The following is a 26784-nucleotide window of genomic DNA, read 5'->3' as shown; positions in this document are numbered from 1 at the left end:
CTGTTTGGAAGTTCCCTGGTTGTGGATGGCAGGGTTGTTTGTGGTGTGTTTATTTGGGCTGTATATGTAGGCTGTAAATGGGGGATAATGGTTATACATTTATAATGCTCTGGCTTGTAATTCTGAAGTATGAATGGATAGATAGTTGTAGTGGGATGTTTGAATTGGCAAATGGTATTTGGAGTGGGGGGTTTTATTTTTAGGGTAGTTGTGAATGAAAAGTAAAAGAATGAATGGGTAAGGTAGGGTGGTTGGTTACTGTGTGATTGAATATAGTATTAAATGAATAACTAATTGAATGTTATATTAAATTTCTTTTACAGTAGCACAAATTTTAAAATCATTATAATATAAGAAATAGAATATTTGAGATTCTGTCATGTTTAATATATTTGAGACAATAATTAATTGATTAGTATTACTAATTCTAGTTTTTATTGACTATTTCATTCTAATTATTGCTGATATATATATATTATTTATGAGAGGGTGTGTGAATTTTATTTGTTATAAATGAATTGACTTGTCAATTTATTTAATTCAGTTATGATAAATCGGAGGTTTTAATTTTACTGTATTTGTTGGTAAGACATACTTATTATCTAGGGGTGTTGAGTAATTTTAAACAAAATGTACATTGAATGTTATACTATTCAAATATCAAAATACTGTATTGTTTAATGAATTATTTTAATTTAAACTGCTAGAGGGGCTAAATTAATTATATTGAATATTTAGTGCTTAATAATATAGTCGTTTAAAATAGTTGGGAATCATAATTTATTGTATTATTTATTAAATGGGGAGAATGAATTATTAGGATGATTTAGGGTGCCCGGGGAGGATGGCAATTGCTAGTCATTATGTGCGCACCCAAGTTTTTGAGATACTTAATGGGAAGGGTTAGGGGAGGGGGGGCTTTTAGTTTAGGATTCTGGATGTGTGTGGAAAAATTAGTTATAATTTCGGCAAAAAAGAAGTTATATTTCCATTTGATAGTACCTATACATAAAAGGAAATGGCTTTAAAATAAACGTAACTGGACTCAATCACCCTATCAAAAGGAAAAAGGCTCTTAATTTCTTGAAAAGTCAGTAAGCAGATATTTAGTAGAAGCGGCCAAATTTGAGGGAGGATGGGTAAAACATTGTTTTTTTTTGTCCCAGCAGTAGGTAAAAAGGCAGGGCTGGCAATTCTGATTAACAAGACTGTCTCTGCTAACTTTAATAACTTTCGAGCTGATCCATTGGGTAGATGGCTCTATGTTAATATGACTTCAGGAAAAGATACTGTGACGCTTTTTAATATTTATGCACCGTATACTAAACAGGCAAATTTCTTTAAAACACTCCAACAAATTATTCTGTCACTGGCTACGACTAATTTAATTGTAGCCGGAGATTTCAATGCTGTCATTGATCCAATAATTGATAAACAACCGAGTAGACAAATAAAAACATTAGGTCTGGATAATCTGGTATATACATGTGGTTTGAAGGATATATGGCGGATTTTTCATTTTAATGCTAGGGAATTTTCCTTTTGTTCCCAAGTTCATAAATCGTTTTCAAGAACTGATTATTTTTTTGTTTCAGATTATTTAATTCAAAAGGTCACAAAGACTAGCATAGATCTGATCATTTTATTGGATCATGCTGTAATTTGGATAGAATATCAGTTTACTGAAGAAGTTTCTAATAGACCTGTTTGGAGGTTTAATAATGCAGATTCAAATTTTCGTGAGGAAATTCAAATAAAAATGAATGAATATTTTCAATTTAACAACTCAGAGGAAATCTCTTTGGAAATTATTTGGGATGCTTTCAAAGCTACTATGAAAGGGCAAATAATTTCATATTCGGCACATACTAGGAAATTGCTAAAATTATAATTTTCCAATTTGGAACAAACAATTTTGACTTTAGAGTCACAATTGGCCTCAAAATGGGAACAAGACACTTTGGAACGTCAAAAAGAAAAGAAAAAAAGGAAACAAAATAGGAGAAATACTAACATATTCCCCTTACAATTAAGCGATCAATAGTCTACAATTATTGTGATCCAAGACTTTAGAGAGTGACAGTTTAACAATTAAGGAAAATCAATTTAAACAATTTAAAGAAAATCCAAGTGCCTGAAGTTGCGGGGAGTAATTAACCATGTGTCTCAGTTGTTACTTCAATTATTCCACCTTTCTCAAGATGTTTCAAAGCTACAAACTTTGTTAGATGTGTCGGATCAAAGAAAACATATTTATCTGAACTATATATTTACAAGGAAACCTAAGAAAATATTTCCCCCCACTGAGATTACTCCAGATTTTAGTAACAAAAACTGTCTTCTCCGTTTTTGAGTCTCTTTGGTAACATCTGGAAAGATATGTACTTTCTGACCCAGAAACTCTTTGGTTCTATTTTTAAAGAACATCTTTATTATCCAGTTCTTATCTGGTGTCAATGCAACAGACACCAACAATGTTGTGGTATAGCCAACTTTCTTATTGAAGTTTCCAATAAAATGGTAATATCTAATTTTGGTTCCTGTTGTCCCTCATTAGTCAATTGTTGATCCAATTTTCTAGCAGGCAAATAGAATACTTGTGTGGATGGTGGAATTAGTTCCTTTGAAACTGCAAAGATTTCTAAGAAATATTTCTTTAACATTTCCCTGGGGGACATAGAAGGAACCCTAGGGAAATTTAAGAACCGCAAATTATTGGCACGATGGCCATTTTCAATCATTTCCAGTTTCTGCCTGATGTTAACACAGTCTTTCTTTAATCACAACTTCTTGTATCTGCTTGACCCCTGTTATTTCAACTTCAATTTTTTCAGACTTAGTTTTAATTGAGGTCATTTCCAATTGCAATGCATTCAATTCTTGTTCCTGTTTATAAATTTTCTTTTCCACTGCTTTAATTTGTGGATTCAAAGAGTTTCCCAGAGAGATTCCATTGTAATTTCAGTGAGTTTTTCAACCACAAAAGAAGTAATCTCATCTCCCAAATTTGTAGTTTATTGGTCTTGTTGTGCCTCACTCTTCACCGATGTTCTAGCCGCAGTATCACTCTCTAGACTCAAAATGTCTTTCAGTGTATTCGTCTCAAAGCTCCCAGATGAACAAGCTTCTCGAGTTGCAGGCACTATCTCATTGGACGCGCCTGGTTCCCACAGTGAGCTGGTACGCTGCAGTTGGGGGAGTATCTCTTGCTTCATGGCTCAGCGTGACCTCTAGCCCAAGGATTTCTCTTGCAGCGTCACTCTGCGCCACCAAATCCAGCGGGCAATTCCCTGATGTTGTCGGCTCCCTCTGAAGGCGATTCAAGAGCTGCTCGATAGTGATAGGGGGATTTTCAGGGTGCCGCGAGGCTCCAGCGGCACTTCTCCCTCTCCTTTTAGGCATGAGGAAAGACTCAGTCAAAGCTGAAGAAATATGGTAAGGTAAAATATCCAATTCTAACAAACACTCGAGAGACGCTTTCTGACGTTCAGCCACTCGCAACCATCTTGGATCGGACATTTTTTGTAATACGTTTTTTGTGCCTATTTCTTTAATTAATGTGGATGGGAAAATCCTGGCTAAATTATTGGCTCTAAGATTGGCCAAGGCTCTCCCTTATATGATTGGTATGCACCAAACGGGTTTCGTTGCTCAAAGACATTCTGCAAGCAACATCAGATTGGCTCTTCACATGCTGAATTTAGCAAAAACAATGGACAATCCGGCCTTCTCTGTCTCTTTGGATGCATATAAGGCCTTTGATCGTGTAGAATGGACTTTCATGTACCAAGCAATGGATTGGTTTGGGATAGGTTCCGGATTTATTCAAATGATTCAAACTTTGTATAGTTCTCCTTCTGCAAGATTATATATTAATAATACATTCTTAGAGCATTTTTGTCTGCAGAGGGGAGTTAGACAAGGATGTCCCTTATCTCCTTTGCTTTTTGATATTGTTTTGGAACCCTTGTTGGCCATTCGGCAGGCAAAGGAGATACAGGGAATTCCATATGCAGGTCTAGATTATAAAGTTTTGGCCTACGCAGATGATATTTTGCTTCATTTGAAGAATCCTGAATCTACCATTCTGCAGTTACTGGAATTGATTGATCGATTTGGCAAATTTTCGAGATATAAAATAAATTGGAGCAAATCAAAGGTTCTTCCATTAAATGTGCATTGTGTAAAAGGCTTGTTTGATCCATTCCCATTCCTTTGGAAGGAAGAGGGTATAAAATATTTGGGTATCATGATTCAAAGAAGATTGGAAGACACAATGACAGTAAATGAAAAATCCTTATTATTGAAAGTCAATGAAATGTGTGAGCATTGGAATCCATTACATCTTTCTTGGTGGGAGAGAGTCCAAACCATCAAAATGATGATTTTGCCTGTAGTTTGCTACCAAATGAGTATGTTGTCAGTTTATTTTCAAAGTTCCTTTTATTAAAAATTAAATGGGATTCTTACAAAATTTTTTTGGCTGGGTAAAACTGCTAGAATAGCCTTAGTATCTTTGCAAAAATCACAATCGGCGGGAGGCGGGGGTAAATTTTCCAAATTTTTATAGGTATTATCAAGCCTTCATATTGCATAAGGGTATATATTGGATCCTTCCTGAACTCATGGAGAATCTACCAGACTGGCTGATATTAGAGAGTCATCTCATGTCCCCATTACATCTTAACCATATTTTGAGTATCAAGCTGCCTAGAATATATAAGGGCAATATTATTCTTCTTTCCACCTGGATTTATTTAATAATTTATTAATAATTTAACACCTACTCCAATACAACAATCCACGTGTCAATCTCTATGGTTAAACTCCAAGATACAAATCGGCGAGTCTAAAATCCTCTGGAAATATTGGTTGCAGGCAGGTATACGTACACTTGATGATATAATTTCTAATGGGAAACTGCTAAATTTATTACAATTGCAACAATCATTTGGTATTTCAAAATCTCAAGGTTATAAATGGTTGCAGTTGAAATAAATGTAAGACAATGTACCAAGTCTAAATAATCCTCAGATAAACAAAATAATAGACTGGTAAGACTTAAGGTTTAAGATACCATAAGTTTTTGTGTACTCTCAGATACCCGTCTCTTAGATCATCAAAGTTCTCACTAAGGTTGTATATACGGGTTCAGATATCTATCATTGAGTACCGAAAATGCAAATAATACTATAAAGTGCTATAAAGTGCTGAGTGAAATCAAAAATATATATAAAGGTAAGTATGTTGCACTTATCTTAATGCACCCAATACACCCTACGGGACCCGTTTCACCCGATATGGGCTTCTTCAGGGGTCAAATATCTAAAAATAAATACATACAAATACATACAAATAGAAATATATTAGGAATTTCTTAAACCATTAATTTTAATAATTTTAATATTGTAGGCACTTTTACATGTTTCATTCTTAATGGTTTAAGAAATTCCTAATATATTTCTATTTGTATGTATTTATTTTTAGATATTTGACCCCTGAAGAAGCCCATATCGGGTGAAACGGGTCCCGTAGGGTGTATTGGGTGCATTAAGATAAGTGCAACATACTTACCTTTATACTTACCTTTATATATATTTTTGATTTCACTCAGCACTTTATAGCACTTTATAGTATTATTTGCATTTTCGGTACTCAATGATAGATATCTGAACCCGTATATACAACCTTAGTGAGAACTTTGATGATCTAAGAGACGGGTATCTGAGAGTACACAAAAACTTATGGTATCTTAAACCTTAAGTCTTACCAGTCTATTATTTTGTTTATCTGCAGTTGAAATAAGCCATTCAGAAAGGGTTCCCTGATTGGCGAAATTTTAAAAATCAGTATAGCTTGCCGGGCCTATGTTTCCAGACAGATTGGCAGGGGCATCAGGACGCCAAGTGGTACAAATTAATATCTGAATATTTGAATAAAAAACCTAAAACAAGCCTAAAAGACATTTGGAGCATTGAGATAAAGCAGGAGATTTCTACTACTCAATGGCCATGGATCTGGACTTGGAGAATGAGATGTACAGCGTCAGCATCTATGAGACAAACTTGTTTTTTTCTGTTATTTCAAATCTTTTGGACCCCTATTCGTTTACAAAAGTTAGATAGTTCAAAGTCTAATAGATGCTGGCACTGTCATCTGGAAATAGAGACACTGGATCACTTATTGTTTTATTGTCCCTTGATACTCAACTTTTGGAAGGCTATTAGCGGAATTTGTAAAAACTGATTGAACAAAAAAACCTTGATTTCTAATTGATCCTCACACACATTCAGGGAGGGGGGAGGGAGGAGGGAATGTACTTTATAACATTATTTGTTTGGATGTAAGTGCTGATTGTTGTACTACTTGATTAAGTATTCTTTGCACTAAAAAAAAAAGTATTTCCTTAGATTACTTCTGAGCTTATCACCTCTTAACTTCATCCTATGCCCTCTCATTCCAGAGCTTCCTTTCAAATGAAAGAGAATCGACTCATGTGCATTTATGCCACGTAGATATTTAAACGTCTAAAATGGGGAGGCTAGACTTAAACAAAATAATATAAAGGCCTGTTTATGATACAAACAATGGGGGAGATAGGATAGGATACAAAAAGAAGACGGTGAGGGTTACTCATTTCATAAAAATAAAAAAATTGATGGGGAAGGGAAAAACAAAAGGGAGTGCAGTTTAGCAGAAATCAGGCTCCAGGTCTACACCCCAAAGGCGTCTTTAAAAAGAAAGGTTTACTTTGAATTTGTCAATTTATGTTTCTTGTCCCATATTTGATGGGAGCGAGTTCCACAATGTGGGAGCTATGACCGAGAAGATTGTTTTGCGGGTCGTTTCATAGACTAACTGGCAAATTACAAGGAGATTTTGTTGCAATGATCAGAGTACTCTAGAAGTTGTGTGGGAAACTAATAGCCTATCAATGAATGCAGACAAATGAATTGCTTTTACACTTGTATCCTCTGGCACAGGAGTGTCAGCAGCTTTTAGGTCAGTCCAGGGTGGATTCTTTGGTTGTGCAGGTGACTAAACACACCTTTCTACCCAATGAAAGTTGTGTGGTGTTAAAGGATATGCAGGACTGCCTTGTGGATGTGGTCCTCTGGAAACTCTTTGACGTAACTGCTTTAGGTATCAAAGCTGCTTCGTCCTATGTTGCATGCACCTGTCTATCTCGACTGCAAACGCTGGAGAGAGAGGCTGTGGATCCTCCTCCTCAACTTCTTTTGGCTGGGACAGATTATATTGCTGATGCATTGTATGACCTTTTGTGAGAATTTGGCCTAAGCACCTTTATGCATTTTGTCAGGTTTGTTCATTTGTCTTTCATTGTAGTCTGTTGATATGTTTTTTTTGTTTTAGAGAAAACCACTTTTTTTTTTTTCAGACAACATTCACTCATTTTTTGCATGACTTTAGTATCAGATTTCTTTATTTCTTATAGGCCCTCTTTTACTAAGCAGCTCTATGTTTCTCTGTGTTTCTATGTTACCATGGCCCAGGGTGCTAAATGCTCCAACGCTCATAGGAAGTCTGAGCGTTAGAGCAGCTTCAGCACATTTAGAACTCCGGGCCATGGTAGAAACCTCTACCATAACTTAGTAAAAGGGGGGGGGGGATAGTTTTGTATCTATTCTGGTTATTTCATGCCCCTTGGATATTTTGTTTCATTTATTGTTTAAAACTCATATTTTATTATTACTTTATTATGTTTTATATTTTATTCAATATTAGGAGTGAAATGGTGTGGTGGCCGTGTTAGTCCACTTTCCCAGGTAATATGTTGAAATAAAACAAAACCATAAAGAAAAAATAATATATTTTTTATTGTACTAACTTAATGTAGTTGATGATTAGCTTTTGAAGGTAACCCCTTCTTCCTCAGATCAGAGATGCAATAGTACAACCATGTAGGAGCTTTTGCCATTCTAGCAATAGCAGCAGCCTGGAGCATAGATACCCTTCTTGCCTATACCTTCTGGTGAGGAAGTTGCAGAGGACAGTTTGAGAAGGGGGACAGTTATGAAGGCATAGTTTTTATAGGGATCAGGGCAGTTTGGAGGTAGGGGGGCAGTTGTGGGAGGGGAATAGTTGGGGGTTTGGAGTAGTTTTGGGTGACTGAGCATTTTGGTGGTTGAGGGTAGTGGGGCAGTTTTGGAATGGTAGTGTGAGAAATAGAACACCAGTATAAGAAAAACTCCAGAAAGTGTTTGGTAAAATACTGGTGTTCTATTTCTCACAGTAGCTTTTGGGGTAGGGACAGAGTTGATAATGTGGTCAGAAAGAGAGAGAATGTGAAGCTCTTCTACTGTTGGATTTTTTTCATCTTTTCCCCTTCTCATTTCAGATAAACTCTGGTACTGTCGCCTGTCACCAAATCAAAAAGTCCTGCACTATGGTGATGTGGAGGATGGGACTGAGAATCCTCCAATTGAAAGTCTTCAGGAGAAGAGTAGGTAAACCCACAGGAACTTCCTGCCATCCTATGTATGATTAAGACATGAAATCCAGATCTACCCATTTGTTTCTCATAATGTCAGCATGTTCTTTTTGAACTGGATTGTCATAGTGACATAGGATTGGCAGTTGAGAGTTAAGATCAAAACCATTGAAAAGGGTAAGCAAGAAGGGAAGGCTGCCATTGTCAATACCAAAGCAACTTTTACCAATTAGCAAAGGGGGCAGCTACCCCAGGCCCCTGCACAAAAAGGACCCAGCTACCTTCTTACTGGGTGGTTAATTTATCCTTGAGTTTGATAATCTCTCTGTCCCCCCATGCAAGTCTTGCATCTTTCCCTCTCCCTTCTGCCTGCTGTCTCCTGTCCACATGGTTGACAGCAATAGCGATTAATACAGTCAGCCTTCTGCTGGCTTTGGGGCTTCTCCTTAGGTATATTCCACCTACTCTGATGTACCTTTCCTTTTTCCCCATAGGCAGGACATGCCTGAGGAGAGGCCCCAATGCCAGAGAAAGCTGACTGTGTTAATCACTGGTGTTGGAGAAGAATTTTCAGAGCAGTACCGACGACCGTGCGGATGAGAGAGAATGGGCAGAATGGAGAGGGAAAGATGCAAGACTTGGGCAGGAGGGATGGATGTTGAGAAAAGAGAAAGAGGCTGGACTGTGGGAGCAGACCAGCGAGATTTGTGGGTCAAAGGTGGATTGGGGAGTGCTGAAAGAGACAAGGGAGAATGATAACATGAAGAGAGATAAGGACATAGAAAAGGCATGCTGGAAAGGGAGGGGTAGGGACACAGGATCAATGGTAGGGAGAGGGTAGGGACTATAGAGCGCAAACAGGCAGAGTTGGAAAAAGGGGAAATGGGAGCACAGAGGGTCACTACTAGAAAGAAGATGTAGGGATACTGGGACAGTGCAGGAATGGGGGAGATGAGGATGTAGTGGACGGTGGTGAGCCTTGTCCTGAAGAGGTGCTGAGTGGGGGTTTGCTAAGGGGACAAAAAACTCCAGTTTGGAATATCTTACCATCTGGCATTCAAATGGGCTTCAGTAGGTTATTTCATTGTCCTGTTTTCCTTTTTGAGTTTAGTACTCTGCTTTTCCATCAAAGTTAATTTAGGCAACAGTGCAGCCTTTAGAGTCTCTGTTAGGATTTTATATGAAAAGTGTTTTAATCTAGATTAGTATTTTAGATTGCATTTCAAAACATAACATAAAATCAGATTAGGGCACAGATAGCAGTTGAGGAAAGTCTCTGTTTAGTGTTTAGTTTAAGTACAACTAGAAAAAGTAGCCTTACAGAGCCCCTTTTTTTTTTTTTTTTTTTTTTTTGCAAAGGTCTTTTTAGTAGGCAGTTAGTAATTACTCTTGTGTTAAACAATAGTACCCAATTAAAGGTAGGATTACCAGATTTTCTGCTCTAGAAACCCGGATACATGGCCCCACCTCATTCCGCCCCAGCCATGCCTTGTTCTGCCCACATTCCTGCCTTGTTCTGACTCCATTACTCCCTTGGCCTGCTCCCACAAAGCTTCATCTTTCTTCTCCGACCTCCAGGCCTTGTCTAGAGGGCCTCCAAGCATGCACAAATGTGTGTGACGTCATCCACTCATGCTCAGAGGCCCTCTAGACGCCATTGGAGGTTGGGGCTTTCCAAAACTTGGACAAACTATTGAGTTTTGGAAAGTCCGTCTAGGCACCCAGACATTCCTCTAAAAAGAGGACATGTCCGGGTTTTCCCGGATGTCTAGTAACCCTAATTAAAGGGAAAGGTTAAAAGAGCAGGATGCAGGGTGACTCATCCAGGAGTTGTAACAGACATCACTTTCACTTTAGAAGCACAGCTAACAAAAAAGTAACCCCGACCTCAACTGCTCCTTGTCCTCAGTGGTGTAGTAAGGGATGGGGGTGCAGACTGCCCCAGATGCCGGCACCTCTCTGCCCCTCCCACCCCATGCCATGCTTGCGCCCTCCTTTCCCCGTTCCCCATACCTCTTTAAAATCATCCTTTTCTGTTCAAGCAAATGAGAAAAATTCTGATTGGGTTTCTTTGTCTTGTGGGATCCCACATTTTTCGGCTGTATCAGTGGTGCTGTTCAATATCTACATACTTCCATTATGTAAGGTTTTACATTCGTTGGGTATTAGGTTTCATATCTATGCTGATAACATTCAATTTCTCAATCCTGTCAGAAAGTCACAAGATGAAGCTTTATCCTACCTGAATGATTGATTGGTTTTCTGTTAACCAGGATTGGATGTCTCAGAATCAACTAAAATTAAATATCATCAAGACCAAAGTGTTATACATTAGTCGAGGGAAGAACCTGGTATGTAGTCCATATGAAATTTTTCTTGCAGGTGAGGTTATTCCAGTGTGACGGTAGTGTAGGTATTTGGGAGTTGTGTTTGATTCCACTTTGTCTTGCAAGGCCCAAATTAAGGCAGTGATATCCGGCATGTTTTTTAAATTGCGTTTACTCTGTGGAGGTTGCATGATTATCTTTCTGATGATAATTTTCAAACAGTTATCACATTGATGATAACACCTTTGCTCGATTATTGTAATTCCATTTATTTGGGTCTGCCCAAATGTGTTTGGCGTGCTTTGCAGTTGGCACAAAACAATGCCGCATGCCTTATTACTCATGTCTCAAAATTCGATCACATTACTTCAATACTTTGAGAGCTTCATTGACTGCCTGTTGGTATGCGGGTCGAATTTAAAGTTCTTTGTGTGATGTTTAAGGTGCTTCAGATGGCCCATTTAGTCTGCCCATCCACAATAACCATTATCTCTTTCTCTCTCCGAGAGATCCCACGTGCCTATTCCAGGCCCTTTTGAATTCAGACACAGTCTCTGTCCCCACCATCTCTTCTGGATATCTGTTCCACGCAACTACTACCCTTTCTGTAAAAAAGTATTTCCTTAGATTACTCCGGAGCCTATCATCTCTTAACTTCATCCTATGCCCTCTCATTGCATGAAAGAGACTCGACTCATGCGCATTTACATTACATAGATATTTAAACGTCTCTATCATATCTCCTCTCTCCCACCTTTCTTCCAAAGTATACAGATTGAGATCTTTAAGTCTGTCCCCATACGCCTTATGATGAAGACCACATGCCATTTTAGTAGCCTTCTTCTGGACAGACTTCAACATGCCTGAAGGAGACTTCAACATGCCTGATGTGGATTGGAACACACTTTCCTCTGCATCCAGCAGCAGCAGGAGACTATTGAATTCTATGAAGGGAGCTAAACTGAGGCAACTGGTATTGGAGCCAACGAGGGAACAGGCAATACTGGACCTATTGCTTACCAATGGTGAAAGTGTCACTGAGGTCTCAGTGGGCGACAAGTTGGCCTCCAGTGACCACAATATGATATGGTTCAAGCTCAGGAAGGGTTTCGCCAAAACTAACACATTGACCAGAGTCCTTAGCTTCAAGAACGCCAACTTTGAGGGTATGGGGGATTTCATCCATCAAGCACTACAAAACTGAGCAGGAACAGATAACGTAGAGGAACTGTGGTCGACTCTGAAAGCTACCATTCAGGAGGCGACCAATCGCTATATAAAATCAGTGAGTAAACGGCGCAGGAACAATAAGCCACAATGGTTCTCTGTGGAGATCTCGGACCTCATAAAAGAGAAGAAAAAAGCGTTCATCTCCTACAAACATACAGGATCTCAGGACTCTAGAGAAGTCTATTTGACTAGGGCAAGAGCCGTCAAAACAGCAGTTAGAGAGGCCAAAATCCGAATGGAGGAAACTTTAGCAAAGAACATCAAGAAGGGTAATAAATCCTTCTTCAGGTACATTAGCGACAGAAACCGCAGCACAAGCGGGATAGTACACCTTAAGAAACCAGACGGGACCTATGTAGAAGCAGACTCGGAAAAAGCTGAACTGTTAAACGAATACTTCTGTTCGGTCTTCACCCGCGAGGCGCCTGGTTCTGGCCCTCAACTACAAAAAAAGGATGGCTCAGTAGACCCGTTTAGTACCTTCAAGTTCACAACAAGCAGTGTCTACTGTGAGTTGTCAAAACTCAAGGTAAACAAAGCAATGGGAATGTTATACCCAGGGGGTAATCAGCATAATACGTGACATGTCTCCTCAAGTCTGCTTATCTGACCTCCGTGTCCTGAGGGTTACCTTGACAACACCAAAAGGACACCTCCTGGCTTCCTTTGCCAACGTGTCGCCTGGATAGCATCAAAGAGACAGCAAATTGCAACACCTGCTTGCTTATCTGACATCCTGACCTCATTGATCTTCAAAGGACAGTAAAACCAGATGATCATCAGTAAAGACAGATGGGAAACTACATCAAAAAGAAAGGGGCAGTGACAAGTATCTGCTATCTTGACCTTTTTGACCTAGGAGTTGCCCAAACAGCATCAAAGGGACAGTGACAAGTATCTGCTATCTTGACCTTTTTGACCTAGGAGTTGTCAAAAACAAATAACAAAGGACCAGTACCAGCTGTCTTACTAAGAGGCAAGCAGTGTTCAGTGCTGGGGTGACCATCAAAGAATATCCAGGGCAGCTTGCGCATAGCCAGCCAAGCTGATTTTCATAGGCTGGCCGGCTAACACTAGCAGCCAAAGATAGACCAACCTTTTAAATATCGGCGGATAGCTAGCCAAACAGGACTTAGACAGACAGGAGCCATTCCCGGCCAGCTAAGTCCCACTGAATGGGGACTGTCTCCATTTTTGAGCACGAGATCTAGCATCACTCCTCCCCTAGTGGGTTCCATCACCATTTGTTTCAGCAGTGCACTTTGAAAAGCATCTACAATCTTTTGACTTCTATCTGATTCCGTAGATGGGGACCTTCCAATCTGCAACCGGTTAACAGTAGGTTGAAATCCCCCAGCAACAGCACCTTCCCATTTATTCCCAACTTGTGTATATCTGTGACCAAATCTTTGTCCAACTTCTCTGTGTGTATTGGAGGTATGTAAACAACACCCATGTGGATGGATGCTCCATCTTCTCTTTTTTATATAATCCATATCGTTTCTTCCTCTCACCAGGACTTCTGCATCTCAGCCACTTTAATATTTTTTTTCACATATAAAGCTACCCTCCCCCCACCACCACTACCACCTTTCCGACCTTCTCTGATCAACTAGCTAGGATGGTTTGTTTTAATTCTTTCTCCACTGCAATCATTCTCTTGCTGTTGGTTTTGGTGGGGGTGACTTCTGGAGTTCATCTGCTTCTGATTAGCACCCCCATCTCCTAGTTGAAAAGCCTAGAAATATATTGTTTATATTTTTCTGGACCATACTAAACCTCACAGAAAGTCCTCGCATCACCAAACATACCTTCTCTACTTGGCTGCCTGGCTGTATCTTATTCATATATGCTCAGGTTGGGCTGACCCTTCATGGGTGTGTCACCGCCCATAATGTGTGTCACCGCCCATGGGTGTGTCACCGCCCATAGGCTGCATCAATAGCCTATTTCATCTTTGCCTTTATTGAGGAAATTTGCAAAGCTGCAACATGGTCTTCTGTACACATCTTCCCCGCTAACTACTGTTTGGAGCAAAATTCCATATGGGATAACCAGTTTGGACAAGCAGTCCTGAAAAATCCATTTAATACTTGAATGCCAACTCTGCCCTTGGGCCCTTTTTTTCTGCCAGGCTCATTTTTTTTCAGTTAAGATTGTCTGGCAAAATAATGCCGTTCACAGAGAAAGTGTTTATGAAGAACTTCAAAAACTGAAGGTGGACAACGATGGGACCGGACAGGATACTGAGGGAGCTCAGAGAGGTTCTGGCAGGTCCTATTGAAGACTTGTTCAACAAATCTCTGGAGACGGGAGTGGTTCCTGGGGATTGGAGGAGAGCGGATGTGGTCCCTATTCACAAAAGTGGTCACAGAGATGAAGTGGGAAACTTCGGTTGTTGAAAAAATAATGGCAGTATTGCTGAAAGAAAAGATAGTGAACTTCCTAGAACTTCCTAGAATCAAATGGGTTACAGGATCCGAGGCAATATGGCTTTACAAAAGGTAAATCTTGTCAAATGAACCTAATTGAATTTTTGATTGGGTGACCAGAGAACTGGATCGAGGATATATGCTAGATGTAATTTACTTAGATTTCAGCAAAGCCTTTGATACAGTTCCTCATAGGAGGCTCTTGAACAAACTTGAAGGGCTGAAGTTAGGATCCAAAGTGGTGAACTTGATTAGAAACTGGCTATCAGACAGACGCCAGAGGGTGGTGGTTAATAGAAATCACTCAGAGGAAGGAAAGGTGAATAGTGGAATCCCTCAGGGTTCGGTGCTGGGCTGATCCTGTTCAATATCTTTGTGAGTGACATTGCTGAAGGGTTAGAAGGAAAGGTTTGCCTTTTTTTCTGATGATACCAAGATTTGTAACAGAGTAGACACCGAGGGAGTGGAAAACATGAAAAAGGATCTACAAAAGTTAGAGGAATGGTCTAATATCTGGCAACTAAAATTCAATGCAGAGTAATGCATTTGGGGATTAATAATCGGAAGGAGCCGTATATGCTGGAAGGTGAGAGGCTGATATGCATGGATGGGGAGAGGGACCTTGGGGTGATAGTGTCCGAAGATCTAAAGGTGAAAAAACAGTGCAACAAGGCGGTGGCTGCTGTATAAAGAGAGGCATAACCAGTAGAAGAACGAAGGTGTTGATGCTCCTGTGCAGGTTATTGGTGAGACTCCACTTGGAGTATTGTGTTCAGTTTTGGAGACCGTATCTGTCGAAGGACACAAAAAGGCTTGAAGCAGTCCAGGTGAGGGCAACAAAAATGAAAGGAGGTTTGCGCCAAAAGACGTATGAGGAGAGACTGGAAACCCTGAATATGTATACCTAGAGGAAAGGAGGGACAGGAGAGATATGATTCAGACATTCAAATACTTGAAAGATATTAACATAGAACAAAATCTTTTCCAGAGAAAGGAAAATGGTAAAACCAAAGGATATAATTTGAGGTTGAGGGGTGGTAGACTCAAGAGCAATGTAAGGAAATTCTACTTTACAGAGAGGGTGGTTGATGTGTGGAATGTGCTCCCGTCAGAGGTGGTGGAGAGGAGAACGGTGACAGAGTTCAAAAAAGCGTGGGATGAACACAGAAGATCTAGAATCAGAAAGGATAGTAAATATTGAAGAACTAAGGCCAGTACTGGGCAGACTTGCATGGCCTGTGTCTGTATATGGCCTTTTGGATGAGGATGGACTGGGGAGGGCTTCAGTGGCTGGAAGGGTGTAGATGGGCTGGAGTGAGCTTTAACGGAGAGTAGTTGGAACCCAAGCATAGCTTTTCAGACTGGAATCACATCAAGTTGTAGGCTTTTGACTATGTATTAAGAGCATTCCTTTTTGATTTTTTAACAAGTATTTTGGCGCCATCTACTGCACTTCATTTATACACCCCTGAGGAAGGCTTTGTAAGCCAAAACACAGACCATGTTGGGGTCCAGTACAAAAAGATTGAAAGACTCTCTATTAGGCTTGCATCATTTCTTATATATGTTTTAGCTCTTTATATATTTTCAATAAATTGATTGTCCTTGAAGTTGGTTGACTGTCCCTTCCCCACTCTTTTTCTCTTTTGGACAGTATAAAAGAAAGAGAAATGTTGGATATGGCAGAGGAAGAGAGAGAAAGCTGCATAGGGGGAGGCATACAAGGGAGGGAGAGAGAGAGGTGTTGGATATGGAAGTGAATGAGAGGGAGGGAGAGATACACAAGAAGAAGAGGAGAGAGATGTTGGATCCAGGAGCAGAATGGAGAGATGTCAAGATACCTGCCAGTGGAGTAAGGGAAAGAGTGGGAGAAATACTGGACCATGGGGGAGAGTGCAGGAGGGAAGAGGGAAATGTCAGGTAGGGATGGAAGGAAGAGAGAGCAGATGCTGGACTATAAGGGTGGAAGAAGGAAGACACTGAGAATGGTAGAACCTTGAGGGTGAGGAGAGGGAAATGGATGAGTGGATAGATATTATAGAGGGTAGAAATATGGTAATGGGGGGTACATTGAAGATGAAAAGGAATGAAGGGCTGAGGAAGGAATAAGACGAGGAATGGGAGAGAAGAAGTGAAATTTGATAGGTAGCTAAAAAGTGAAAAAGAGGAGAAGGGAATGATCAATATGTCAGAGACAGGTGTAGTAAGAGAATATACAGGAGAGAGGAGAAATAAATAAATGGAAAACAGCCACTTGAAGGAGAATTAGAAGATTATAGGAATGCAGAAAAGAGAAACTGGAACCAACTTGATGGAAAAATAAACATCCAGACAACAAAGGTAGAAGTAACACATTTTATTTTAAATGTTTTACTATGGAACATTCATTATAATTAGCAAAAATATTGTTTAAATTTTAACAAATAAACTTGCAGAATTTGCTAATTTTAGCACAAAATTTTGAATTTTTTTGTACAGAATTCCACCAGAAGTACCTTTTTAACTGATGTGTAGTCCCTTGTTTCATATTTGTTGAGGGTCAATCTATATTTTGTGCTTGTGATCAAGGTGCAGTATTTTGCTTTTACTACTATTACTATTAATTATTTCTATAGCGCTACCAGACATATGCAGTGCTGTACAGAGTACTGTACATGTTAGCATGTATTTTTTTATGTAGAGATTTGTAGCAGTCCTGGTTTTTTTTCTCTCAGTGTTCTATTTTAGTTCTAGGACCTGATGTAATATTTACAGTGTTTATTCATTGTTAAGTTTGTTCCTTTATAAGTCTTGGGAGCTAGTGCTGTTATTGGAAACAGTATATTTCTGCACAAATTTGTGCTTAATATTTTGTGGAAGAGGGATTTTATGTTGGTCTTACTGAGATTACATTAAAGCATTAATATCATTGTAGTTTGTTATACGAATATCAGAGTTTAAGAACATGTTGCAGGATCTGATATGTGTTCGGGTGGTTGTTTTATAATAGAATGTTGTCTGATCAGGTTTAAATTATGTCTTTAAATGTAGTTGAGTTGTTGGTCAATGCTTGAAATAGAGTTTAAAATATGTAACATGCTATAATACAGAAATCCATTTTTAGGTTCACATGAAGGCATTAGTTGTCAATATAAGTAACCGGCAGCCCTTCCTTATATCCTAAATGCACCAGCAGAGAAATCTCACTCGTTGGCCTTCAATCTCACTCCTTAAGATAGGTCACCCTTGGCATCTCTGCACAATGGCCCAGTATCTTTCCTCCTCTCCTTTCTCCATCAGCATCCTTCCCCATCTCCCCGTTTCCAGCTTTGCCTCTGTGTTTCCTTGTTCTCCCTTTTCCAGCATTATCCCTGTCAGCTCCACTGCTTCCAGAAAATGAATAAATAAGCAGTATTGGAGTAGAATTGCTGTCTAGGCTGCACAGCTAATGGCTCAGCCAGTTCTGCCTCTTCTGACATGAATTTCTTGATATTAAGATTTTATAATCAGCAGAGTCATCAGAAGTGTGACCTAAACAGTGACTCTGTGCCTTTATGCCACATTTGTTTCAGCGGAAAGCAGCTTGACTGGCACTGAGCCCCACAGGTGGTGGTTAAAGCAGCTCTGATCATTACAGTGGCCGAAGTAAGCTCCTGCACAGTTCTGTTATTAGATTCCCCCTCCCCCTGAAACAATAACCAGCAGAGGTGCTGTTTAGCTAGATTCCAGTCTTGAATAATATTCTCTTGCCTGAGGGTTTTGTCTCTCTTTTTCTCCATTCTTAGTTCCAGTGGCTGATATCAAAGCCCTGCTGATTGGAAAGGACTGTCCCCATATGCGAGAGAAAGGTGCTGGCAAACAAAATAAGGTGAGTTCCTAAGGCTTCAGTCCTAGAGGTTTACTGAAGAGCAGGAATGTATGGATACGATAGGGGAAGCATGAAGAGCATGGTCTTTAAGAATGGCTATAGTTTTCTAGAAGGGATTGAAGTACCCATATTAGCAGCAGCATGATTGTGGAATCATTCAAGCAATTTTCTATGCATTGAGTGTAAGGAGATGATATGTAGCAGGTTGTAAAAAAAAAACAAAAAAACAAACCGAGACTAAAAGGGATTAAAAATGCAAGAGAAATCCTGGGTAAAATCCATTATTCTAGGCTTATACTGCTATTAGCCTTCCCCTACTTTCCTCTTTATTTAGAACTAGGAAGAAGATTGACATTAACTTTTGCTGGTCTGCCAGCTCTTCTTTTTATCAAAGGCAAATGGAAAGGGCTGATTCTCACTTCCTGTGAGCTAGTAACACTGCCTACCACTTTCTCTGATTTTAAATATTGAAGGTTATTTTATAAAGACTTTTTTCAAGTGTACATGTCAATATATGCACATAAAAGCTTCTTATATAATTACCTTACATCTAAAGTACATATGGTGCAATTATTAGGCACATACTTGTATACGACATTAGGTTTGTTCAGGGGGGGGAGTTTTGGTGGAACATGGGTAGGGTGGTGATTTACACACAAACATTTATACCTATTCCTGAGCAGGTATAAATATTGGCTTTAATTTAATTATATTTATTTATTTGTTCAATTTTCTGTACCATTCTCCCCAGGGAGCACAGAACGGTTTATATGAATTTATTCAGGTACTCAAGCGTTTTTCCCTGCCTATCCCGAAGGGCTCAAAATCTATCTAATTTACCTGGGGTAATGGAGGGATTAAGTGACTTGCTCAGGGTCACAAGGAGCAGCATGGGTTTGAACCCACAATCTCAGGGTGCTGAGGCTGTGGCTTTAACCACTGCACCACACACTCCCACTTAAACACAAAGTTCCAAGCGATTTACAAGTTAAAATATATAACATCTAATATTTTCTTATAACAAAGTATACCATCAACTTCAGTGTAGGCACACTATCTGCAGGATTTTTGCTAGTCAATTATAAAGATACATGGGGGCCTATATTTATCTATAAAATGGGCTTCACGTCCAAATCAAAGTGACCGGTTATAAAACTGCCTTTATTAAGTCTGGAATTTCTTTATACTTTTTCATGCAGGATGTCTTAGAACTGGCATTTACGATCACCTATGACCTAGAAGAATACTGCTTGAACTTCATAGCTCCTACTAGATATGAGGTAGGTGAATTGTCAAGGACTCAGTCTACCAGACAGTCTAATTCTGCAGTGCTGACTTCAGGGAAAATCTAGTGGTAGTGGTTTTACCATAGCTGGCTCTCCTTCAGTTCCCCAATCTACTGCCAAAAAGTTTCCAAAATTAGCATTTAGTATATTGCAATTGAAAATATTAAGGGCTCCTTTTAAGAAGGTGTGCTAAGCGTTTTAGCGCATGCACTGGATTAGCGCCCGCGAGCCGAAAATCTACCACTTGCTCAAAAGGAGGCGGTAGCGGCTAGCGCACGGGGCAATTTAGCGCGCGTTATTCCACGTGTTAAGGCCCTAGCGCGGCTTTGTAAAAGGAGCCCTAAGTGTAAGAGGTGATGATAGCAACAGGAGTATAACAGTTCGACTGGTTAATTTCTAAAGATTTTTTTAAACATTCACCTTGATATTCAGACTGTGGGAGATCACTGGTGATCTCCCATTATCTGCAATGATACTGGAAAATCATTGGTGGTAACTGACATTAAATTTCTGGTCTACTTTTGGCAGACTGAGAGAGCCAGCTAGGCCAGTATTCAACAGTTAGCTAACTAAATCTTAATGGTCGAAGATAGACTACCCTTTTAGGTGACTCTATCTAGCCCACCCAGCGAGCCATTGAATATTGACAGTGACATAGCCGGTCACCAGCCAATCTGACATGCCAGATAAAGAGAATGACATGAGGCCAAATTTTTCCCTATCTCTGCGGAAGCTCATTTTCTCATCCCAGCGAGTTCTTTTCTTGTCCCTGCCCCATTCCTGCAAGCTCTGTCCTCATCTGCACAAGCTTCAAACACTTTAAAATCATAAGTGTTCAAGGTTTGTGCAGTTAAAGCAGAACTTACAGGAATGGGATAGGGACAGGAACAATGACAAAACTTGATGGGACGGGGAACTTGAGTTCCTATGGGGACAAGCCAGATATTCAGCAGCTATCTTCCACTGAATATCACTGGATTGCTAGCTATGTGCTACAAGAGCCATTCCTAGCTGGCTGAATATTGATCATATTACAATAAGTAAGGTCAAATATAAAATGTTTTCTTTAATCCTGCTTTTGTTGTCCAGAAATATTTTTCCTATCATTTATTTTCTCTGTTCTTTGTCTAACTTTTTTCCAAAATCTCTTTTCATTAATCCTTTCACCTGACTTTGACATCTACCTGTATTTGATTTGCATGTCCATTCTCTTCATTGCCATTTTTTCCCTCTCTCATCACTATCTTTGTCTCTAATCTGTTCATTTATTTATTTATTTATTTCACATTTACTATACTGCTATAACTGTACAGGACAGACCTAAGCAGTTTACAGTCTAAAATCAGAAAAGGAAAGGAACACCAGCATAACAACAGAAAAGAAAAATATCAGTCACACAAGAATATAAGATAGATAACAGTGTCTCTGCAAGAGTAAGCCAACTGCACTGAGGCCCTACACCCACACGTTATTGGATGATTTTCCAAAGGCTGCTGAGCAGGGATGGTATGCATCTATCAAAGAAGGGAAGAAGTGTCTTCGGCAGCAGGCTGGCTAATCTGCTGAAGAGGGCTTTAAATGAGAAGGGCAGGGTGATCAAAGCCCCCAGGTAAGTATAAGCCCTCAGGTAAGTAAATCATTGAATACCAAACGGTTGGGAAAAGGAGGCATTATTTGGAAAGCAGTATATACTAATGCTCAAAGTATGGGAAACAAGATTCTGGATCTAGAAGCTGTGATGGAAGAAGAGGAGTTGGATATAATGGCGATCAGGAGACATGGTTCATAGAGACCCATGACTGGGATGTAGTTCTACTGGGCTATAATCTATTCAGAAAAGACGGGGTAAGGAGAAAAGGAGGGAGAGTAGCGTTATATGTTAAAGATCATATTAAAGCCACACAATTGCCAGATCTGCAGGGCAAGGATTCCAGAGAAAGGAAAATGGTAAAACCAGAGGGCATAATTTGAGGTTGAGGGGTGGTAGATTCAAGAAGCTTCCTACAAGAGATCTCGTGAGATGGGATTGACCATCCATTTGTCCAGGAATAGAGTGTGGATTTACAAGAAAGATTAGTAAAGGTAAGAACCTAATCTTACATAGAGTACCTGATTACTATTCAGTATAAACCACTTAGGATAAAGACAGTATATAAATAAATAAAATAAATAAATAAATAAAATGTAGCTTCATTTGGTCATAAAGGCAAAATTTTTGTCTTTAAATTTAACATATTTACAGAAAAATCTGAGGAAATAAGATTGCCACTAAGGACATACCTTCTTGAGGTTTAGCAATAAAGACCTTATGCCTTTTTGTTTTGTTTTTTCTCATTAATATTTTTATTGATATTTGTTACATGAATAACAAAAAATCTGGAAAAAGACAAAGAAATTCAAACAAGAAAACAACTATTCAAAATAAAACTTTCTTCAAGTCCACATCAATAGAGCCGCTTAATGCTGAAAATATTACAAATTTGTATAGGTAAAAATTTATAGTCATCAATTACAGGTAAAGGCCAATTCCAATAAGTCACTAATTTTCTTCAACAACTAAATTTATCATTCAAAAAATTCTCCAATTGTGATGGATCCGCAAAAACAAATTTATCAGCTTTATAAGTTACATGGGAATTTAAGGAAGAAACTAGCTCCCACTGCAAGCACCTTAGGTTTAAGCAGTAGGAACTGTTTCCTCCTATGTTGTGTCTGTCTGGACACATCAGAGAAAATCATTAATTGTTGTCCACAAAACAAAGCTTGTTTATTCGCGAAATACAACTTAAGAATAAGTTGTTTTCAATTTCCGACTTGAAGGTAACTAACAGGTATGTGAAGGGGAAACAACCAGCCAGGGAGGAAATGGGACCTTTGGACGATGGAGACAGGAAGGGAGTGGTTAAGGAGGAAAAAGAGATAACTGACAGGTTAAACAAGTTCTTCTCGTCAGTCTTCACGAGAGAGGACACATCCAATATCCCAGAACCTGAGGAGAACATAAACGGAGACCATGATGAAAAGCTGGTCCAACTAGAAGTAAGCAAAGAGGATGTTCTCAGACAGATAGACAGACTGAAGAGCGACAAATCACCAGGTCCGGACGGCATCCACCCAAGGGTATTAAAGGAACTAAGAAACGAAATAGCGGAAACACTACGCCAAATTTGTAACCTATCCTGGGAAGATCCCAGAGGACTGGAAAATAGCCAATGTCACGCCCATTTTTAAGAAGGGATCAAGGGGTGACCCGGGAAACTACAGGCCGGTGAGCTTGACCTCGGTTCCGGGAAAGATGATGGAAGCACTGGTCAAGGACACAATCTACGAACACATAGAAAACAATGGACAACTGAAGGTGAGCCAGCACGGCTTCTGCAAGGGAAGGTCGTGCCTCACAAACTTACTGTACTTCTTTGAGGGAATAAACAGCCAGATGGATAAAGGGGAATCCATAGACATCATTTACCTTGACTTCCAAAAAGTCTTCGACAAGGTACCTCACAAACGGCTGCTTAAGAAGCTATGGAACCACGAGGTGCAAGGGGATATCTACCGATGGATCAAATACTGGTTGGCAGGCAGGAAATTGAGGCGTGACGAATTAGATTACACCAAAGGATTTGTATACGCTTGGATGGATAAATCCCGTTCTGCCAAGCGTGGTAATCGTCGTACTTATACACACACTTCATCTGATTCATCTGAAGATGACAAAAGACAGCAGAAGACCACCAGGTGCAGGCCCCAATGTCCATTTTCAAGGGGTCCAAAACCCAATACAAAAAGACCAATCAGATCAAAACAAACAAGAAACCAACCCTAACATCCAACATTTTTAATCTTTCTCATAGAAATCTCACTCCTGTTGAAACATCACTATTAGACAAGGGTCTGTCATTTGTACCTTCAAGTATTTACCAACCTTTTGACACCCGTATCGCCCTATTCAAATTCATCAGAAAATGTAAACTCAGGAATTTTTTTCATAAAGATGAAGCTGGCGTTCAAGACACTACTTTGACAAATTCAGAATCTTCTGTACAAGTCACATTGCAGGTTAAATCCACATGGTGCCCTCCAGGCACCGTGGACCCCCACATACAGGCCTTTGAGAATCTTATATTAAAAGAAGTAGGTATTTTAGAACATCAGAAATCCCTATTTCGGTTTAACCTCTCCCGATCACAGCAGACGGCTTTAAAGTCTTTAGCTGCAGATAACAGCATCATTATCCGTCCAGCTGATAAGGGGGGAGGAGTAGTCATTTTAGACTCTGCCCAGTATGTGGCAGAAGCACATCGTCAAATGGCAGATATTACATATTATGAGGTTTTGCAACAGGATCCTGTAGAGGATATCCAAGATGTTATTTCACATTGCCTGGTTCAGGGACTTGAAAAGGGAGTTATTACTGAGAGGGAATATAGGTTTTTATTCTGTAAATATCCCAAAACTCCAGTTATCTACTTCGTCCCAAAGATCCATAAATCTTTAACCAACCCCCCAGGCAGACCGATAGTTTCAGGGATAGGGTCAGTTCTAGAACCCCTGTCATCTATGTTGGATTCCTACCTCAAAGACCGGGTTCCCTTAGCACCCTCATATGTTCTAGACTCGGCCAGTATAATAAAGTTTTTGGCCACGTTTGACAACATTCCGGATGGTGCTATACTTTTCACCTTGGATATTACTGCCTTATACACTAACATACCCCAGCGTGAAGCCATAGATATCATCAGAGCTGAGTTACAATCCTTGGCCATTTCTGAGATTAGGATTGATTTTCTGACCACCTTGGCATCTATTGCATTGGGCATGAATTATTTCCAGTTTGGAGATGTTTTTTACAAGCAGATCAAGGGGACAGCTATGGGAGCTAAAATGGCTCCGTCTATAGCCTGTCTTTACGTGTCCGAGTTTGAAGATTCTTTTTTATACCCTTCAGTACACTGGCAACATTTGTTATTTTGGAAGCGATACATCGATGACATCCTAGGAGTATGGACTGGCACTGTTAGAGAATTGGATCAGTTCTTAGTATGGCTTAACAGCTGTGATGACAATTTACAATTCACTATGACTAAAGACTGCTTTCAAGTACCGTTTTTGGATATCAACATTATGTTGGTCAATGGGAGTTTTCAAACAACTATATATCGCAAACCCACTGATCGGAATAATCTCCTACAATATGATAGCTTCCATCCAAAGCATTTGAGAGATAATATCCCTGCGGGGCAATTTTTAAGGCTCCGCAGACTTTGTACCTCAGTTCAAGATTATATTTCAAAATCAGATGCTATGATGGCAAGGTTTAAAGAAAAAGGTTATCCAGCTAGAGTCATACGCAAAGCCTATAAGAGGGGTTTGTATGTCAACCGTTCATTACTGCTAGAGCCTTGTTCTAAAGTTGAAGAACAACCTTTGGTGTGCGTTTTACCATACTCGCACTTAGCTTTCCACATCAAACGTACTATTAAGCAACATTGGCATATAATGCAATATCACCCTGAGTTTCAAGAACTTCCCCGTTTTGCTTTCTCTAAAAATCAAAATCTCAAACAGAGACTAGTCCATTCACAATTTACATACTTATCTGAAGAAGCTTCCAGCAGCGTGGGAGGGCACAGACCGTGTGGCCATTGTAAAGTATGCCCGCACAGTATTCCATTGCAAGAGATGAATCTTATCACAATAAAGAAAACCAATTGTAGGGCTTCAGACTGTAATACGAAGCAAGTGGTGTACATCATACAGTGCCCGTGTGGTTTAAAATATGTGGGTTGCACCATCCGGAGCGTCAAAACCCAGATAGGAGAACACATTAGTAGAATTAGATCTGGTATACAAGAAGCTCCCCTCGTTCAGCACTGGCTTCTACATCACCACAATGTAGCTGATTTGAAATTTTCTATACTGGATTCATCAGTTCTTACTAGGGGTGGAGACATATCTAAATTACTCTGGCGCAAAGAACAGCAGTGGATTTTTGAATTAAATACGCTGCACCCTCATGGGTTAAATAATGAGATAGAATGGGTTGCTTTCCTGTAATCTTTATTTTTTCACTTTTCAATCGGCTTTATTCACAGTGACAGCTGTTACAGTAACCTGACGTTTCTGACGTCATGACGTTTTGACGGAGGTCACCCTTTCTTCCCTCCCCCCTCCTTCAGTATAAATCGGGTGAGGAGGGTAACGGTCCCCGTGGCTTAGAATGTTCGAATTCAGTGTTTGGTATGTGAATATTCAGTGCTTCCTTCCCTCTTATCCTTGCCTATAAGATGGTATAATTTCCCTCATCGGGGCATGTTAGAGCAGCTTGCCACGGTGTGTGGTTTTATATATTAATTTATTATTTTTCAGATTTTCTCTTGGAAAAGCATCATGACTGCACAGAGGGCTTAAAATGAAAGTTTGGGTCTCCTGAAGCAGATCTCGAAACGGGGCTGCGTTGGGACCCCTGAGAGTTTTAAGATTTTTGAGATAAGTGTGCATTATTTTTCCATTGAGAGATATTTCTGCATTAGAGACTTTTGAACAACTTGTGTTGAGCTTGCAAAAACAATTCAACATTTTTACCAGTGGTCAGAAAGTGCATTTTCACATATCAATGCGATGATTGGACGGTAAACTCTTCCCTCAAGAGGAGGTTTCCACCCCCCCTTCAGAGTTTCACTTTTCTGAGCATTTTTTGGAGTGTCAGCCACTTTCTCCTCACTGGTATTTATCATCATTAGTCAGTCTCCTATTATTGTCGTAGCTATTTTTCTGACTAGTATTGATACATTAGTCCCTGTAATCTCTTCAACAAAGATGGATGCAAGGCAGAAAGTGAAGACGGAGAGAAAAACAGTCAAAGGACAAAAGGCCCTGGAAACATAGTTGAAAGCACAGAAAAATAAAGTCACTAGACAACAAAGGTAGGGAAAATGATTTTATTTTCAATATAGTGATTGGAATGTGCTAGTTTTGAGAAAGAATAGATATTAAACTTTAAATGTGAGGGCTGCAGAAAAAATAGAGTACTTGGAGGGCCGCAGAAAAAATAGTTAATGTCTTATTAAAGAAATGACAATTTTGCATGAGGTAAAACTCTTTATAGTTTATATATCTTTCCTTTTAATAAGACATTAACTATTTTTTCTGCGGCCCTCCAAATACCTACAAATCCAAAATCTGGCCTCGCAAAGGGTTTGAGTTTGAG

The 26784-nt window shown here is 39.6% G+C and overlaps 1 protein-coding gene across 3 annotated transcripts in view; it reads left to right on the top strand.

Moving 5' to 3' along the window:
- Nucleotides 1-26784, top strand: part of ELMO3 (engulfment and cell motility 3) — a 298038-nt gene that overhangs the window by 218162 nt on the left and 53092 nt on the right. For all 3 annotated transcript variants that reach the window (XM_033940764.1, XM_033940765.1, XM_033940766.1), the window contains 3 exons: nt 8360-8464; nt 18206-18288; nt 19488-19568. In XM_033940764.1, the coding sequence (XP_033796655.1) occupies nt 8360-8464; nt 18206-18288; nt 19488-19568 (269 nt within the window). The remainder of the gene's footprint in view (nt 1-8359; nt 8465-18205; nt 18289-19487; nt 19569-26784) is intronic.

The sequence above is a fragment of the Geotrypetes seraphini genome, chromosome 4 (genome assembly GCF_902459505.1).
Source record: "Geotrypetes seraphini chromosome 4, aGeoSer1.1, whole genome shotgun sequence".
NCBI classification, from domain to species: Eukaryota; Metazoa; Chordata; class Amphibia; order Gymnophiona; family Dermophiidae; genus Geotrypetes; species Geotrypetes seraphini.
The sequence above is the reverse complement of the archived record's forward strand: the minus strand, read 5'-3'. Positions and strand labels throughout refer to the sequence as shown.